Source organism: Calliphora vicina, chromosome 5 (assembly GCF_958450345.1).
Source record: "Calliphora vicina chromosome 5, idCalVici1.1, whole genome shotgun sequence".
NCBI lineage: Eukaryota > Metazoa > Arthropoda > Insecta > Diptera > Calliphoridae > Calliphora > Calliphora vicina.
The window spans coordinates 62,491,891-62,511,353 of record NC_088784.1 but is presented as its reverse complement, the minus strand read 5'-3'; the positions used below and the strand labels follow the sequence as shown (position 1 = coordinate 62,511,353).

Below are 19,463 nucleotides of genomic sequence, written 5' to 3'. Positions count from 1 at the left end.
AGTTGTTTTTTCGTTTATTTTAAATTTTTTTAAATTTTGTTTTTTGGTAAAAAAAAATTCAGGTTTAAAAATATTTTTTCCGATTTTGACCTATTGTAGGTCAAACTTACTATGGTCTTATATACGTCGTTGCAAAGGTCTTTGAAATATCTATCATTAAATATCCATATTGTCTATATTAATGACTTAGTAATCCATACACATATAGGTAAAACATCGAGGTTGTCCTGGTTTATTCCTCATATCTCAAATAGGAAACTTCTCGAAAGCATGTCTGACAGAATTATTGAAGATTTGGGTCCCGAAGTTATCTGGGGTCTTCAGAAAGTCGATTTCAACAGACAGACAGACATGGCTTAATCGACTCCGCTATCTATAAGGATCCAGAATATATATACTTTATAGGGTCGGAAAATTATATTGTGGAAATTACAAACTGAATGACAAACTTATTACATATACCCCTCTCATAAAGGTGAAGGGTATAATAAACTAATCTGAAGAGAAATTCCAATAACGGCTAGGAACAAAGAAAATTACACTTAGAACAGAAACTTTGCTGCCAAAAACTTAAGTGGTGAGAATATATTAGTAAAAATAACTGTATGAAAAAAAGTCAACACTCCTAAGTTTTACCCTATGGCTAAGAACCTCTCACAGTGCTTTTAATTTTTATCGCTTTATATTCATTTGTATATATTATTTATTATACCTTTTTATATACTCTCCACCATGAGTGTTATGGGTATATAAAGTTTGTCATTGCGTTTGTAATTTCATTAACGATCCCATAAATTGTATATACTCTGGATGCTTATAGATAACGGAATCAATATATTGATGTGAATCTGTCTGTTAAATTCACATTTTCGAGGCCCCCAAATAACTTATGAAATGAATTATTATATCAGAAAATCAAAAAACTCGGCAGGATACATATATAAAATTAATTCTAGTTGCACAGATCTCTCAGAAATTGTTTGTAGAATATGCCTAAAAAATCTGTCAAATCGAACCAAGTTTTATACACTATATAAAAATTTGTTTATCAATAAATACATTTTTAATTAACAGACTATGGTGAAGGGTATAAAAGATTCGTAATTACCTAACTTATTATTTAACTATCAACGATATCTGTGCATTTCCATTTTGTTTTATTTCGTTTCACTATCAAACCTCAAATCTCAAGCAGTTTATGATGTTTTTGGCAAAATAACAATGAAATATACCTAGTATTATGTATTTCATTTTACATTTCTAAAATGTCTAGTACGTCTATTGTTGTTACTCGTGATAAAGAAAAGATTTAATTTTGCCATGGATTTGACATTAATAATTGCCGTCACTTTTAGTATTCTTGTATTTTTTCTAACATCAATAGCTGTGTTTTTGACAAGAAGAAGAAATCATCGAAATGGTAAATCATTGAATAAATAAATCAAAATTTAAAATTAGTAAAATGTGAAAGTGAATAAAAAAAATGTATAACTTTAGTTTCGTATACAAATAAAACATGGGCTTTTTTTAAATTGATATTTTTTACAAAAAAGGAAACAAAACTCATCATGAATTTATAGAGTTTTTATAGTGTTAAACATAATTCATACTCTATTTAAAACTATTAGGGTACTGCTACACGTTCAATATATATTGTGATATTTGGATCGCGATCCATTGTAATGGATCACGCAAAATTAGGTTATTCTGCGATTTGGATCGCGATCCATCAATACTAATATCGCGATACTGGATCGCGGTCAATATATTGAACGTGTAGCATGTAGTATTGATGGATCGCGATACAAATCGCAGAATAACCTAATTTTGCGTGATCCATTACAATGGATCGCGATCCAAATATCACAATATATATTGAACGTGTAGCAGTGCCCTAAAGAGAGTCAACTCCAAATTTAAAAGTTTTCAGAAAGTTAAATACGAATACAACTGTTTTTTTTGGCGAAAGAGTAGAGATAATGATGTAAGATTTTTACACTGGGTAGATAAAAAGTGAAAATTGAAAAAATTTGAGTTGACTCTCTTTAGATGCATTTTACAGAAATAAATTAAATCCATTTTGATTATTGTTATTTGTAGAGATGTGTGCTGATGTATGCGTGAATCACTCATGATCTTGATTACATTATCACGCCCAATAAGCACCAAAGCCCAAAAAATAAGCACTTGAACATTTTGTTCGAATTTGACTTGAATGCAAATGTAATACTTGAAAAATTTATTTATTTTTCAAACAAAAAACATATGGTTTGAATTTATGTTTCCTTTTTACTGGATAATGCTATTGAAATAAAGTGTAATAGAACTGTAATTCAATTGCTTGACAATAATTCAAGGCTTGAACTACACTTACATTCAACTTGAATTCCAGACAAAGTGCTTATTGGGCGCACTTCTTAAATGTGAGGAGTTTAATAAAACCAATTATCCAATGTTTTCAAATGAAATTATACCTGCGGAAAATTTGCGGCAATTGTTCAAAACGCCACCGCTTCGTGACTTGTGATTAGAGTTGTCAAATATTCGACATATTCTTAAAACCGGTTTTCGAATAATTCGAAAAAGTATAATTTTTAAAAACCGGTTTTCGGTTTTTTCTATCAAAAACCGGTTCGAATAACCGGTTTTTAGCCTTATTTGTCAATTGGCTTGTAATTTCTACATTTTTCATTTGAGACCCCACAAAGTATATATATTCTGGATCGTTATAGATATCGATATTGCCATGTCCGTCTGTCCGCCACTATGTTGAAATCAACTTTCCGTGTCCCCCAAATAACTTACATACGTGATTCATACATCAATATATCGGGAATTCTTTCGGCTCGATTGCTATTTAAAATCGAGAAAATCGGCCACAAATGGCTGAGATATAAGGAAAAAACCAGGACAACCTCGATTTTTGACCTATTTTTTACCCATATCTGGATTACTAAATCATTAATATAGACAATAGATATCTAATGATAGATATTTCAAAGACCTGTGCAACGTAAGTTGGACCCTACAAGCGGTCAAAATCGGAAAAAATATTTTTTTGAATTTTTTTGTCCGAAATTATTTTTCCCCAAAAAAGATTTTTTAAAAATAAAAAATTAAAAAAAAAAATTTGAAAAAACTTTTTTTTTTAAAAAAAAACTATTTTTAAGTATAATTTGGTGAAGGGTATATAAGATTCGACACAGCTGAATATAGCTCTTACTTTAAATTTTGTATTAAAATTATTAAAATGAAACGCATAAAATCTTAAAATAAATTTTAAAAAATATTCGATTTTGTGGAATAATTCGAGACAAAAAAAACAGTTTGTCGAATAACTCGAAAACCGTCCTTTTGTAAAAACCGGTTTAAAAAAACCGGAAAATTGGAAAAAACCCGGTTTTTCGAATAATTCGAAAACCGGTTTGACAACTCTACTTGTGATAATAAAATTACTACAAGATAGTATTAAAGAATTAAATTAGAAAAAATTTTAAAAAGAAAGTTAGCTACTTTACACTCTAAACCAACTTTATGTTGTATTATTTTTCAACATTTCAGCAATTATCTTTTAAACAAACGCAAAAAAAAAATAAAAAACCGACTTCTAAAGCAAATATTTATATCCATATAAGTATATATAATATATATTAGTTAATATTATTGATATGTTCACTTATCAATTGCCAATGAAAATCCTAATCTTTCAGCATTTTATCGCTCATATTTTGTTGTTCTCTTACCCGTTCAAATAGTATTAAATCATAGTCACTCAAAGAAAGAACGTTCATTTTACGGTTTTAAATCAAAATGGATGGATTTATTATTGGCATTAGCATAGGTCTCTCGATATTTGTAGTAACAAGCGCAGTAGTTTTAATACGTCGTCGAAAACGTAATACCCGCTATCCGGGTGAAGTTATTACTGGTAAACAATAATTAGGAATTAAGCAATTTCTCAAAATAGATGGATGATTCATCTTTTTTTAAATATTTTTATATTTTTTCAGTTTGTCTCTAGAGAAAATTTAATAAATTTCTTATTTCTTTTATATTTTTTAGCACCTGTTGTTGTAACATCAGCTACACATACAGCACCTGGTGGTTATCCGGTGACTCAAATGCCTGTTGGTGCCACAACAACAGCATATCAAACACAAGTCTATGCAACTCCATATCCACCTCAAGGGTAAGTTTTACTATAAACATTAAAATATTTCAAACATTGAAAACATTACTGATTCCCCTTCCTAGTCCCAGTACAATTTATTTAGCAAATCCAAACTATTGCCAAGAGATTTCAAGCATTTCTACAACTATAATCACCAGAAACTGAAACCGCCACAATGGCTGCTTGAAATGGTTAAATAAATGAAATATTTTTTTTTACCATAAAAACATATAGTTTTTTAATTTGGACAAAAAAGTTAGAGAAGCGCATATAATGTATTTTGTTTACTTTAAATGTTAAAAACAAATTAGTCATTCCTTTTGTTTATTGAAAATTTAGTCCACCGGATCGCATACATCACCTTTCTGTAAAAATAGTAGTGATATCTTTTATAAACGGAAATTTATTTTTGATAAGGAAATTCGGCCGGTAAATTACTTTAAAAAACACATTTAAAAACAGTGGTTTTCAAAAAAAAAAAAATTAAAATAAATTGTCCGTCCATATTATTGAATAAGGTCCATAATTTAAATTATTTCCAAATACTGATTTGTATATAAAATAAAATCTTCAACAGCTTTGATATATTTATCATAGTAATGCTGTAAAGTGGTTTAGAAACTTTTTATTTTGGAAATAATACGGCAGCTCGTGAACGATTAGAGATATCGGGCTTTAATTTTTTTTTTTTAAGTCACCAAACATTCAGTTCTTATCAGAATGTCAAAAAATTATATATTTAGGTAGTACATACTAATAATATCTACTCTTTTAGTTCAAGAGCTATTTATGTTGACAAATTTACTTTTTACCGACCGAAACCGATCGATTTTAAATTTTTTAAAACCGAAACCGCGGTTTTGAAATTCTTTTACCAGAAATATAAATATATTTTTTATCAGAAATATACATAACTGATATTTATAAAACAATTTCCAACACTTGATAGGTCCTTCACATTAAAATATAAAAAAAGTATGCCATAAATTTAAAACAAATTTCTCAATATAAATAATCTCAAACGAAATTAATTAGATTCAAATAAAATGTGCAGTTTGGTATTGAAAATTATAAAAATTAAAAAAAAGTTATGAACCACGTGAGAACAAATTTTAGTAAATTTATAAATAAAATCGGGAATTTAACATAAATCTTACTGAAATATTAATTTTGTATTCCCGAATAACCTTTTAACGACAATTTCCAATATTGCTGCCAAAGGTTTGAACGAATTAATTCTTAAACTAAGAATCTTTCTTCAAATTTCAAAATCAACTGAAATTTGTTCTTAACCATTCCATTAATGAATTAATTCCTAGACATAATTCATTAGTACTTCAAATGTAGTGAATTCATTATTTTAAGAATTAATTCTCCATATAATTATTTATATCCATTAGCTTAATAAAATCGATAGAATGATTAAATATTTCTCCAATTCAAGTCTATTACAAAAATGCTAAGTCAAGTTTTTTCAATTCATTTTGTAAATGATTAAAATCAAAACCAAAACAAATATTTCATTCAATTTGTATTAGATTTCAAAGGTTGAATGAATTTTATTATGAATTAATTTAAAAATGAACGAATTCTATTCAAATAAAAGCGTATGAGTGAAGCGAATGAATTTGTTATGATGGGAATAATGGATTACTGACAATTTGAATTCTGAATAAAGAATTCAGTGAATTATACTTAAATTAAATTAATTAATTTGAAGCACTAATTTTACGATGTTTTATTTATTTCGCTGAATTTACGTTTATGTTGTGTAAAAATTTATTTAAATATTAATTTATTTATTCTTTTCAGAGCTCCTACACATATGCCCATGCCAATGCCTATGGCCGGTGGTCAACCTCCAGCTGGGTATGTCTCTACTAAACATAATTTTTAGAAACTGTATTTTAATTGTACTTTTTTTTTGCATTTTCAGTGTTCAACCTCCCTACCCTCCATACCCCACAATGTCAGCAGCAAGTATGAACCCACCATCCTATGATGTGGCTGTTAGCGGTGCTGGTGCAGGACAACCAAATAATGCTGCTAGTTATCAGAAACAAGCACCCTACAATCCTTCCTACCAAATGTAAACAAGTTTTCCCAACATGCATACAATATTTTTTCCATACCAACTAGAAACAACCAACGACTTCAAAAAAGGGAACTTTACTTAAAGACTTGTTAGAGAAATTAGCAAAAAGTTGCCATAGCAAGTAAAAAAAAACGTAAAATGTAAAATTTAATAATTAATTATCTTACATATGTATGTATATATTAGATACATAATTATATGTAAATTTATTAGACAATATGTAAAAGCTTAAAAGTTATTGTTTAAATTTTTTATAAACTTTTTAATCGCCCCACAACGTTTAAACAATCATACAAAGAATTCCATAATTTTCATTGTTACAAATCAAGTATTCCAAAAACAAAACAACTTAAACTTAATAAATAATTCTTTCAACTCTATGTAATTTTAAATACGAGTTTATTAGCTTTCATTATTGTGATATCCTTTGTACATGTTATAAAAAGGAATTACTGATTTTTATTTTTCCATTTTTTTTTTTTGTATAATTATAAAAATATTGATAAAGTTTGATGAATATGCAATTGATTTTATAGTATTTACTTCTTTATTAAACGTTTATACATGTACGAGTATCTGGAATTATTTTAGGGACTTAAATCATTTTATTGTTATTATTACTTTTTTAATTTGCACATAAACCAAAAATAAAAAAATCGAATAAAATATAAAAAAATGATATAAAATTAGTTTTATTTAATTTATTATTCAGTATACGACATAATTGAAATTCAATGAAATTTGGTGGAGTCATTTCGGATCCGCATATTGATTGCCATACCAAGAAATTTTTGGGAAAATTTTCTGCTTTTGGGTCCTAAACTTTTCTACAACATTCCCTCGAGCATCAGCAACATAAAAATATTGACTCGGAAGCGGTGAAAAATTTTCCAGAACATACGTTTCGTCATCCATTATGCAGCAGGAATATTTTTTTTATAAAATTTGACTTCAATTTCCATGCTCTGTCTTTGGCCTCTAAATTTTTAGCAGAGTTCCTGTCAGGAACTTTTTGAGCTATGTATGTTTTTAAATGGGAGTTTGTTCCCCGGGAGTTTTTTCCCTTTGAATTTGAAGAGGAAAAAACGTAAAAAACTCCTGGGGAATTTTTATTCATAATTGGGCTGACTTTTTTTCCAGTTCCCACAATGTGGGTCATAGGGTAACATAGAGACGAGCCGTAATTGTCAAAAACCTAACTCTTGCAACAAGATACATGTTAGTCAATGTATTTTGTCGTTGTATCAAACATTTTATTTGTCGTATTTTTGTTTAACAAATCGGAGTGCCTCGTCTCTATGTATAATTCCCTATGGTTACGGTCATAGAGAAAAATCCTGTTTTGGTTTAATTATACCATTCACCTTCTTGAGAAGGGTATATATAAGTTTGTCATTCCCTTTTTTAATTTCCACAATATCATTTTCCGACCCTTTAAAGTATATATATTCTGAATCCTTATAGATAGCGGAGTGGATTAAGCCATGTCCGTCTGCCCCCATATAACTTACATACACAATTCATACATCAATATCTACGGAATTCTTCCGGCTCGGCTGCTATTTAAAATCGATAAAATCGGTCCACAAATGGCTGAGGTATAAGGAAAAAACCAGGATCTGGATTACTAAGTCATTAATATAGACAATATGGATATTTAATGATAGGTATTTCAAAGACCTTTGCAACGACGTTGGACCTTCAATGGGTCAAAATTGGAAAAAAATATTTTTTTACCCGATTTTTTTTTTTCACCAAAAGTTTTTTTCGCTAAATATTAAAAAAAAAAATTTTAAATTAAAAAAAATTAAAATTTTAAAAAACATTTTTTTCCAAAAATGAAAAAAAAACAACAAAAATATTTAAAATTTTTATTTTGAAGTATAATTTGGTGAAGGGTATATAAGATTTGGCACAGCAGAATATAGCTCTCTTACTTGTTTTTCTCCAGTTTTCGCTCTATGTGTATGGTTACGGTCTCTTGTTAAAATACAAGAAAGTAAAAAAACAAAATACTTCTTAGGAGTTTTATAATCTTCATTTATTAACATCGTCAATGATTGGTACAGTTAGTTTATTTATATATTATTTATAGATATATATTACATACATATATAAAAAAATCAAAAAAAAAAATTCCAAAAATTTATTTTTTTACAATTAATACAAAATAGAGGTTACATGTATAAAATGTGTTCTTACACATAATGTACTCGTATTTCTTAGTGTAATGAAAGATATTCGTTTGTTATATATAAAAAAAATAGTTTATACATTTATTTTTAATACCCAAAAAACTAAAAACAATTGACTTGAGCTATATTGTTTTCATTTCACTTAATCATCTCAACCTATTTTATTGGCATCTTATTTGATTGTGGATCTCCAACACCAGCTGAGGGCTGAATGCTATAAAATTAAATAAAAAGAAAAATTTTAATAAAAAAATAGTAATTTTATATTCATTATATTTAGTATCTAATTTAAACAATTATAGTTTTTAAGATTCATTTTCAAAATAATTACAATTACATATTAAATATTAATTTAATTTACACTTTATACAATGTATGTACTAGGGTATTCAATTAATTGGGTTTCTGGTTTAATCGGTTAATCGAGCAAATAATTAATCGGGGTATAGATTTAATCAGTTAATAATCGGATAATTTTAAATTATTCGATTAACCGAATAATTTCTATTTAAATTTTAAAGTGAAAATAAAACCACGATTTTTCTGTACTTATTTAAGTATTTTATTAATAAAATGAACAAAAACATAAAAAATAAACGAAACATAACAATTCAACCAAAAAGTAAATAATTTTCTTTAGTTTCAATAAAATAATAAAGAATATCCAATATCAATTATTTTTTTAGATTTTTTCTAAGCATATAAAATCTTCCATAATAATAATTTCGATAAGTTCTGATAAAAACTCATTTCAGTAGTGTTTCCAGTTTCGTTTATTATCATGTTCTCATTCGACAAATACATGTCGATGGCTTAATATAGAAAGGTCGTATCTCGTGTTTTTCTAAATCCTGTTTTTTACATATTCTGATAGACAAAACTCAAGTATACCTCCCTTAAAAAATTCAGTTTTCTTTGTTGAAGAATAACAGATTTACAGTAATTTAAAAAAATAACCCTTTGATACATTACAATTTTTTAGTTGTTAGTTTTTGGCTTTCACTTTCAGATTTTATTGAGTTTTTTCCATCTCCTGTAAAGTAACTAAAAGTTGAAATACGACCTTTCTATATTAAGCCATCGATGTAAATACATATGTCAGTTGTTATACTCACTGAACATGTTTCTTGGATGTTCGAAAAATATGTAATGTTGTATTTGAATTAAAATGGAAAAATAAATACAAAAAATATGTTAAAGTGCAAAAGAAAAGAAATTTCGGTTAATCGGATAATCGACACAAATTAATCGGTTTATTTGTTATTCGAAAATCGGTAATTTTGAATTATTCGAACAGTTAACCGACCAAATTTAATCGGTTAACCGATTGAATACCCTAGTATGTACATTTTACAGTTATATTTTTCCCAGGACCATGTCGGCGTATGAGTAATATTAATCAATTGTAACAAGTATCCTCAAGAATAATATGACCCCTTTCACACTATGCAATTTAGTTGCGCAAGTCTCTTGCCCAACAACAAAACAGCATGCTAAATTTTCTTCTCCTTAACCCGACATTACCTCTGGCATCTACAAACAAAAAAGACTTGCGTAACTAAATTGCCTAGTGCGAAAAGGCTATATTTATATTAGTTGTGTTCGTGTACTTGTTAATTTGTACAAATTATCACTGGAAGTTACGGGATTCCGTTCGTTTACTTTTAAAAACTTGTAACGAGAGAGCAAGAGTGTTAAAAGTGACAGTTCGTAGACGCTATTTTTACTGGACATTTTTTTACAAATTCCGTCATTAAAATTTCATCAGAAATATTCTGATCAGATTCTCTCCCGGTCAGTAATGTTTAATTTATACAGGTATCTACACATATTTTGCTCCAAATAAGATTTATATCGGCTGATCGGTCCATAATTAGTCATAGTCATAAGGTCCGCTACCGAAAATAAATTATTGAAATTTTCAAGGAAAAATGTTTTTGCTCTTTTACTTTATGTAGGGTCATACTTTCTTGCTTGTTTTATCTTCCAATTATTCCATCAATTTTTTTTACGAAAATTTATGTTATATGTATACTTATGTACATACATATGTACATCGTCGTCCAAAATTTTTTTTTTTTTTTGGGAAATTGAATTTAAAGTTTTAACGACTTATATAAAAAAATTGAGTCGAAACAAGTGGTTCGATATTTCTGTATTATGTAGTGCTTGAAATTCTACATCGATTAGTGTAAAAATTTCCAAAGTCATGGAGGAAATTTTTATTATTATTAGCATTTTTAGCTCCAAAAAAAATTTACCATTTTGTTGTATACGCCACTTTTTGCGAAATATTTATTAATTTATGGCACATACATACGTGAAAATGTGCTGATAAAAACTGCACTAATTTTTGTTCTCCAAAATTATCTTCACGTATATGAGTTATACTTTCAGTATGCTAAATTAACGTATGTATTTAGTAAATTAAATAAACTACCAATCTTTATTTTTGTGGTCGCTCTGGAAATGTTTAAGCCGGATAGAACTTGAAATTGTAAAAAAATTCCACAAAAAAGTAAATTTTAATCAAAAAAATTTTTTATTCAAAAATCATGGCATTAACATTGGAAAATGAATTCGGGAATATGCCACCATGGTTGTTGTTGATGAAGCGCATTATGGACGTCCAATTTTGGACCACTTTGGAATTGAATTGATGGTTTCAATTGTTGCTGGTTTATCAGCATAAACCAGTGACTTCACGTGAACCTAGAGGTAATAATCGAAAACGTCAAATCGCTCGTCCTTGGAGGCCAATAGACAGGTCCATTTCAATAAATCGATGGTTGCGGTCTCCGTATGGCACGTAGCGCCTACTGTTGAAACCACATATCGCCCGGCTAAATGTAATCCATATTTTCAAACAAAAAACATTGATCATGGTTCTGAAATAATCTCCATTGACCGCAACGCGAGCTCTGGCTTCATTTCTGAAGCAATAGGATAAGATGCTTCAGCATGTAAACCGCACCAAACTGTGAGTTTTTCTGGATGTAATGAAGTTTGTTGTAGATTGGTCTTACTCCATATGCGTCAATTTTGTTTATTAACAAACCCGCTAAGCTAGAATTGAGCCTCCTCGCTAAATGTAATTTTGCGTGAATCTATAAATGATTTTCAAAGTACATTTGGATAATTTGGTAGCGTTGTTCAAGCATCAATCTATTTATAATGATTTGTCAGAGTATACTGATCCTAAATGTCAAAAAGTGAGAACAGTGGGACAGTTCATTAGACAGTTAATCCTTTCGCAAGTTCTGGCTTGCTTAAAAAACACCCTTTATTATTAAAATTTTGGAAAATGTATTGCAAGATTTTATAATATTGAACATATGATTCTTTGGAGCGACTCCTGTGTACTACAAAACAGAAATAAAATAGTATCGTCTACTTTCCTTGACATTTTGTATAAAAGAATTAACTTGAAAACAATTGTTCAAAAATGTTCAGAGCCAGGACATTCTCAAATTCAAAAGATTTGCACTGTACATAGTGCAATAGAACGATTTCTAAAATTAAAATAAGTTAGACAAAATTTCAAATATTTTTATTATATATGTGTATTCTTATTATTACAAATTTATCATTTTTATTAGTGTTGCTGTAGTCAACCTTTGGTTAACAATTCATTTTAAAGATTATGGAAATGCTTCCGACCGATTTGAAAGTTTATTTGTTACTAGCAAGCCAATATAATTTTAAAGAAGTTCCATTTACCAAAATTAAAGTAATAAAATATAATAAATTCAATTCATTTTCTCTACTCTATAAAACATCATCAAGTTTTAAAATACTAGCTAGAAAGAGAGTTTTTGCAATTTTATTCATGCACATAAATAACTAGCTGAACCCGGTCCGCGTTGCTGGCCCTTAGAAAACATCTGTATTATATTGCATCTCGATTTTAATATACAGTGTCGGACAAAGTCGGTGATCCCATCTTCCATATTAATACAAATGGTGGCATTCCGGCTGGTTCCAAAAAATTCAAAAATTCAGTAGGATAATCGACGGCTTGTTCTTCGTTCATTACTGTGTCAATCTATTTGTATTTTATTGTTTCACCAGGCAGTTTCAATTGTATTTGCTTATTGAGCTTGTTAACATCATAATTTGTTGGTGCCAAAATTGCATGTTCCCACAGCCAATCCCAATTGTTGTAGTTGGTTGTAAGACTTGGGAATACTTTGTCGACAACTTCTTGAATATTCATTTCCATCTGGCAGAAGTCCGGGAATGAAATCTCATTTGTGGAGGGATCAATTGGAATTTTACCATTTCCGATGTCCGACAATTGCTTTGAGAAAGTTTCGGCAGAAGGGTATTGCAGCAAATGCACACGCATGTTCGTTGATAGCGTTCGGCTTCTGTAGCTTAATATCCTGTGAAATAAATTTGAACTTCGTACTTGGGAAGCGGGATCAAATTCTGTGGTACATTTGGCCTTGAACTTTAAAGGTGGGCATGAAACCGACGTCATTTGAAAGCATGAGTTGTTCTTTTGGATATTTTGAAGGAAGTGTTTGAAAATAGGAAATGTAACTTAGAAATAGCTCAGACGGCTCAATAACTGGTGGCAGAATAACTTTACCGTTCGAACAGCACATTCCCGGGGATTCCTTAGGGAACTTCAAAATGCTGCAATGTAAGTAATGTTTGTTTATTGCGCCAATCAGTACATCCTTGTGATTCCTGTAGTCATCATACTTATTGTAATAATAAAAGTATGATTTACATTGTTACCCGCTATGCTTTTCTGAAGATTCCGTAAAATTTTATCAAAATCGGTCCAGCCGTTTTTGAGTCCATATGGAACATATATACACACATCTGTTTTTATATATAACTAGCTGAACCCGGTCCGCGTTGCTGGCCCTTAGAAAACATCTGTATTATATTGCATCTCGATTTTAATATACAGTGTCGGACAAAGTCGGTGATCCCATCTTCCATATTAATACAAATGGTGGCATTCCGGCTGGTTCCAAAAAATTCAAAAATTCAGTAGGATAATCGACGGCTTGTTCTTCGTTCATTACTGTGTCAATCTATTTGTATTTTATTGTTTCACCAGGCAGTTTCAATTGTATTTGCTTATTGAGCTTGTTAACATCATAATTTGTTGGTGCCAAAATTGCATGTTCCCACAGCCAATCCCAATTGTTGTAGTTGGTTGTAAGACTTGGGAATACTTTGTCGACAACTTCTTGAATATTCATTTCCATCTGGCAGAAGTCCGGGAATGAAATCTCATTTGTGGAGGGATCAATTGGAATTTTACCATTTCCGATGTCCGACAATTGCTTTGAGAAAGTTTCGGCAGAAGGGTATTGCAGCAAATGCACACGCATGTTCGTTGATAGCGTTCGGCTTCTGTAGCTTAATATCCTGTGAAATAAATTTGAACTTCGTACTTGGGAAGCGGGATCAAATTCTGTGGTACATTTGGCCTTGAACTTTAAAGGTGGGCATGAAACCGACGTCATTTGAAAGCATGAGTTGTTCTTTTGGATATTTTGAAGGAAGTGTTTGAAAATAGGAAATGTAACTTAGAAATAGCTCAGACGGCTCAATAACTGGTGGCAGAATAACTTTACCGTTCGAACAGCACATTCCCGGGGATTCCTTAGGGAACTTCAAAATGCTGCAATGTAAGTAATGTTTGTTTATTGCGCCAATCAGTACATCCTTGTGATTCCTGTAGTCATCATACTTATTGTAATAATAAAAGTATGATTTACATTGTTACCCGCTATGCTTTTCTGAAGATTCCGTAAAATTTTATCAAAATCGGTCCAGCCGTTTTTGAGTCCATATGGAACATATATACACACATCTGTTTTTATATATAATGGCATTAGCGGTATAATGTAAAAACTTGATTTTTACACACCTCTCCGCCCACAGACCGAATATCAAAAATCGGACTATACGGTGTTACCTGCTGGGCTATTCTGAAGATTCCCTGAAAATTTCATCAAAATCGGTCCAGAAGTTTTTTATATATATAGATGGTATTAGCGGTATAATGTAAAAATTTTATTTTGCCACGCCCCTCCGCCCACAGACCGAAAATCAAAAATCTAACTTTACAGTGTTACCCGCCAGTCTATTCTGAAGATTCGCTGAAAATTTCATTAAAATCTGTCCAGTCGTTTTTGAGTTCATTCGGAACATACATACATACATACATACATACATACATATCCACATATAAACATCCATTTTTATATATATAGAATGGCATTAGCGGTATAATGTAAAAACTTGATTTTTACACACCTCTCCGCCCACAGACCGAATATCAAAAATCGGACTATACGGTGTTACCTGCTGGGCTATTCTGAAGATTCCCTGAAAATTTCATCAAAATCGGTCCAGAAGTTTTTTATATATATAGATGGTATTAGCGGTATAATGTAAAAATTTTATTTTGCCACGCCCCTCCGCCCACAGACCGAAAATCAAAAATCTAACTTTACAGTGTTACCCGCCAGTCTATTCTGAAGATTCGCTGAAAATTTCATTAAAATCTGTCCAGTCGTTTTTGAGTTCATTCGGAACATACATACATACATACATACATACATACATACATACATACATACATATCCACATATAAACATCCATTTTTATATATATAGAATGGCATTAGCGGTATAATGTAAAAACTTGATTTTTACACACCTCTCCGCCCACAGACCGAATATCAAAAATCGGACTATACGGTGTTACCTGCTGGGCTATTCTGAAGATTCCCTGAAAATTTCATCAAAATCGGTCCAGAAGTTTTTTATATATATAGATGGTATTAGCGGTATAATGTAAAAATTTTATTTTGCCACGCCCCTCCGCCCACAGACCGAAAATCAAAAATCTAACTTTACAGTGTTACCCGCCAGTCTATTCTGAAGATTCGCTGAAAATTTCATTAAAATCTGTCCAGTCGTTTTTGAGTTCATTCGGAACATACATACATACATACATATCCACATACAAACATCCATTTTTATATATATAGATGGCATTAGCGGTATAATGTAAAAACTTGATTTTTACACACCTCTCCGCCCACAGACCGAATATCAAAAATCGGACTATACGGTGTTACCTGCTGGGCTATTCTGAAGATTCCCTGAAAATTTCATCAAAATCGGTCCAGAAGTTTTTTATATATATAGATGGTATTAGCGGTATAATGTAAAAATTTTATTTTGCCACGCCCCTCCGCCCACAGACCGAAAATCAAAAATCTAACTTTACAGTGTTACCCGCCAGTCTATTCTGAAGATTCGCTGAAAATTTCATTAAAATCTGTCCAGTCGTTTTTGAGTTCATTCGGAACATACATACATACATACATACATACATACATACATACATACATACATACATACATACATATCCACATATAAACATCCATTTTTATATATATAGAATGGCATTAGCGGTATAATGTAAAAACTTGATTTTTACACACCTCTCCGCCCACAGACCGAATATCAAAAATCGGACTATACGGTGTTACCTGCTGGGCTATTCTGAAGATTCCCTGAAAATTTCATCAAAATCGGTCCAGAAGTTTTTTATATATATAGATGGTATTAGCGGTATAATGTAAAAATTTTATTTTGCCACGCCCCTCCGCCCACAGACCGAAAATCAAAAATCTAACTTTACAGTGTTACCCGCCAGTCTATTCTGAAGATTCGCTGAAAATTTCATTAAAATCTGTCCAGTCGTTTTTGAGTTCATTCGGAACATACATACATACATACATACATATCCACATACAAACATCCATTTTTATATATATAGATATGAATATCAGAATATGTCGTCCTTACGATCAAATAAAAAATTACAACTATCTCAAAAAATACATGTTTTTATTTTAAAATCAAAAATTGCATTCTTGCTGAGACACCCTATATATGTATAAAAATAACCGTTATAGATTGTATGCTGTAAAATTAACAAATATAAAACGAATTCGAAATGCCTATTATAATTAAAATAAAGTAATTTTTTCTTTCTTAAACACTTGTTAAATATTTGTGTCACATACGTGAAGATAACACAAGAATTTTATATTTATAAATTTTCATACACTTTTTATTGTATATCCACAAAAATGGCACATACGGTATCAAACACATTAAATTTTTAGCAAACATGGATATACAACAAAATTGCTCAACAATATCTCTGAAATTATAAGAGATATAAGCCTGTCAATTGAACAGATCGATAGATCTACGAATTTTAACCCAGAAAATGGTATTAACTAATTTTTTTTTTTTTTTTGATTTTGTGATATACGTGAAGATAACTTCGGGACGACGACATATACATATGTATGCAGTTTCTAATTAAGCAAACAATTGGCTATAATAATTTATAAAAAAGTATTCACCAATCTTCTTTCCAAAACTAAGCGAAATCGGTTAAGTAAATTTTCGGCAAGAGATAGAAGAAAGAAAAAATTTAAAAATCCGCCAAATAACTACTTTTTTGAGTAAATATTACTCGATTTTGATGACATCTAGTGACAAAGTGTTTAATTTTTTTCTATGCTTTCAGGAAAATGTAATTTTTTTAATTTTATGCCCTAATTTTGTAATACGTAACGAAACGTTTTTTTCGAATAAATTTGTCATTTTTGAATTTAATATTTTTCAAAACGTATTTTTCATTTCTGTATATAAAATTGAATTTTATAAAACAGAACAAAACGTTCACAAGCGCTTGAAACATCAAAATCAAACGTTGAGAATTTTCAAAGAAAACATTTTTTTCTGAGAATGTGTTTTTTCTTTTCATACATAAAAAATATAAACAAAAAATTAGTTTTCCAAATAAATGTAAAAAACAATCAAAAATTTAAAAATTTTTTCAATAAATTTTATTTGTTGGAAAATAAATAAAAATAATTTAATTTATTTTGCAGAAAGTTGACATAAAAACGATGTTTTCAAACTTGGTACCACATCAAAAAATTGACTTGAAACGCAAATATCGTTGCGTTTTGTAAAATACCAAATTTTTATACCCTTCACCTTCGTGAGAAGGGTTATATAAGATTGTCATTCCGTTTGTAATTTCTACATTTTTCATTTCCAACCCTATAAAGTATATATATTCTGGATTTTTATAGATAGCGGAGTCGATTAAGCCATGTCCGTCTGTCTGTCTGTCTGTCCTTCTGTTAGTTGAAATCAATTTTCTGAAGACCCCAGATATCTTCGGGATCCAAATCTTCAATAATTCTTTCAGACATGCTTTCGAGAAGTTTGAGATATGAGAAAAAAACCGGGACAACCTCGATTTTTGACCTATTTTTGATCTACATACATATATATGGATTACTAAGTCATTAATATAGACAATATGGATATCTAATGATAGACATTTCAAAGTCCATTGCAACGATGTAGATAAGGCTATAGTAAGTTGGACATACAATGGGTCAAAATCGGGAAAAATATTTTTTGACCCGAATTTTTTTTTCATCAAAAAATTTTTTTTGTCATAAATTTTTTTTCCAAAAAAAAATTTAAAAAAATTTGAAAAAAAACTTTTTTTTAAAAAAATTTAAAAACAATTTCGAAAAAGAAAATTTTTGAAAAACAATTAACCCTTTCAGTGGTTTTGTCGAATATATTCGACATTATAACATACTCTGTTTATATGCGCTTTTACTGTATAATAAAATACAGTTAGTTTTAATTTTTTTGTTTTAAATAAAAGACAGACACAGACAACCAGAGCAACCAAATACAAAAAATTTTATTTTTCCCGGATTCAGCGTATTCAAATTATAAATATTTCTTTTTAATACTTTTAGCTCAACCTAAATTATTTTTGACCCTGAAAGGGTTAAAAAAAAATTAAATTTTGTTTACCTAAAAAAATTTATTTTAAAATATAATTTGGTGAAGGGTATATAAGATTCGGCACAGCCGAATATAGCTCTCTTACGTGTTATTTTTTCGTTCCAAACGGAAACGCAAACGAAAATTCGTTTGAAGATACAAAATGAGGCCATTAGTTCTTTCATTTTTTTCCATATTAAACGAATCACTGTGGGCCGCCCATTAGCCCCTCAAAAACACAGCACCAATGACTATGTCAAAGATACCTCCAATCATTCACGAGCTACCGAATTATTTCCAAATATCTTCAATACAAATCCATTAAATATCCATTTTGGAAAAATTGCATGAAAGTTTAAGAAATCGTGAATGAATTTTTGATTAAAGAACACTCATTTATTGAAATTTGACTATGAAATATTTAAAAGCAAAGTAATTTAACTTCAATTAATTTAAATCAAATAAAAACAATTCAACTTACTTTGCTGGTATTGTGTTTGCAGATGTCGCATATAACTGCTGCTGATTGTATTCATTGTAGTCTTTGGGAACTTGAGTTACAGGTGAGCCAGCATATGCTGTAACCATTCCTAGAATACAGAACGATAAATTTATATTTTAAGTATAAATACCTATGTATGTATGAATTTGAATTCTTATTTTATTACCCTGTTCTATGACGACCAGATTATTGTCGGAGCCTTTTCTCTTGCGTCTCTCAAAGATGTAATAAATCAGCCAAAAAATAATGAATATTTTAATGGCCACCAAAACCCAAAGAGTAGGACTCATTTCTTTAGTTTACTTGCAAAACTAACTCACAAATATGAAAACGAAGAAATTTTAATGATATTTTTGTTGTTGTCTAATATTTGTATAAAAGTTATTGTTGTAAAAATAAAAATAAAAAGATATGTATGATGCTGCTGGTGTTGATTAAATTAAATGCGCACACAAATGTTAATTTCAATTCATTTGTGTTGTTGTTTTGTTTGTTTGTTTGTGTTGTTGCATATGCATTATTTGTGGTGAAATTGTTCATTAAACGATGTTCTGGGAATTGCCAGTGTTGTCATCATTAAAATGTTAGGAATATTTTAACATGTTGAACTAAAATTGACTGT

At 29.8% G+C, this 19,463-nt stretch overlaps 2 protein-coding genes across 8 annotated transcripts in view; one reads left to right on the top strand and one right to left on the bottom strand.

The window, feature by feature from the left end:
- Nucleotides 1-6,952, top strand: part of LOC135961899 (ESX-1 secretion-associated protein EspI) — a 53,995-nt gene extending 47,043 nt beyond the window's left edge. For 5 of the 7 annotated variants that reach the window (XM_065513540.1, XM_065513543.1, XM_065513538.1 and 2 more), the window contains 3 exons: nucleotides 4,063-4,189; nucleotides 5,984-6,040; nucleotides 6,108-6,952. In XM_065513540.1, the coding sequence (XP_065369612.1) occupies nucleotides 4,063-4,189; nucleotides 5,984-6,040; nucleotides 6,108-6,264 (341 nt within the window). In that variant the 3' untranslated portion in view covers nucleotides 6,265-6,952. Of the gene's footprint in view, nucleotides 1-1,295; nucleotides 1,421-3,761; nucleotides 3,929-4,062; nucleotides 4,190-5,983; nucleotides 6,041-6,107 lie in introns of those variants that run through there. The other 2 variants (XM_065513544.1, XM_065513542.1) reach the window with 2 other exon arrangements.
- A 1,330-nt stretch (nucleotides 6,953-8,282) lies between these two features.
- On the bottom strand, nucleotides 8,283-19,271 carry LOC135960872 (uncharacterized). Its single transcript, XM_065512272.1, has 3 exons — nucleotides 19,008-19,271; nucleotides 18,821-18,929; nucleotides 8,283-8,675 (listed from the first exon to the last, which is right to left on the bottom strand). Exons 1-3 carry the CDS (start codon nucleotides 19,129-19,131, stop codon nucleotides 8,618-8,620), a joined length of 291 nt encoding a protein of 96 aa, XP_065368344.1. The 5' UTR covers nucleotides 19,132-19,271; the 3' UTR covers nucleotides 8,283-8,617.
- Between the last annotated feature and the right edge of the window lie 192 nt (nucleotides 19,272-19,463).

What these genes read in the sequence shown, in the direction of transcription:
- LOC135960872 (XM_065512272.1), bottom strand. Translation starts at nt 19,131, where the DNA reads ATGAGTCCTACTCTTTGGGTTTTGGTGGCCATTAAAATATTCATTATT. An exon ending in TCTGGTCGTCATAGAACAGG is followed by an intron (nt 18,930 to 19,007) that starts GTAATAAAATAA and finishes TCTGTATTCTAG; the next exon opens with GAATGGTTACAGCATATGCT. An exon ending in GCAAACACAATACCAGCAAA is followed by an intron (nt 8,676 to 18,820) that starts GTAAGTTGAATT and finishes TTAATTTTATAG; the next exon opens with CATTCAGCCCTCAGCTGGTG.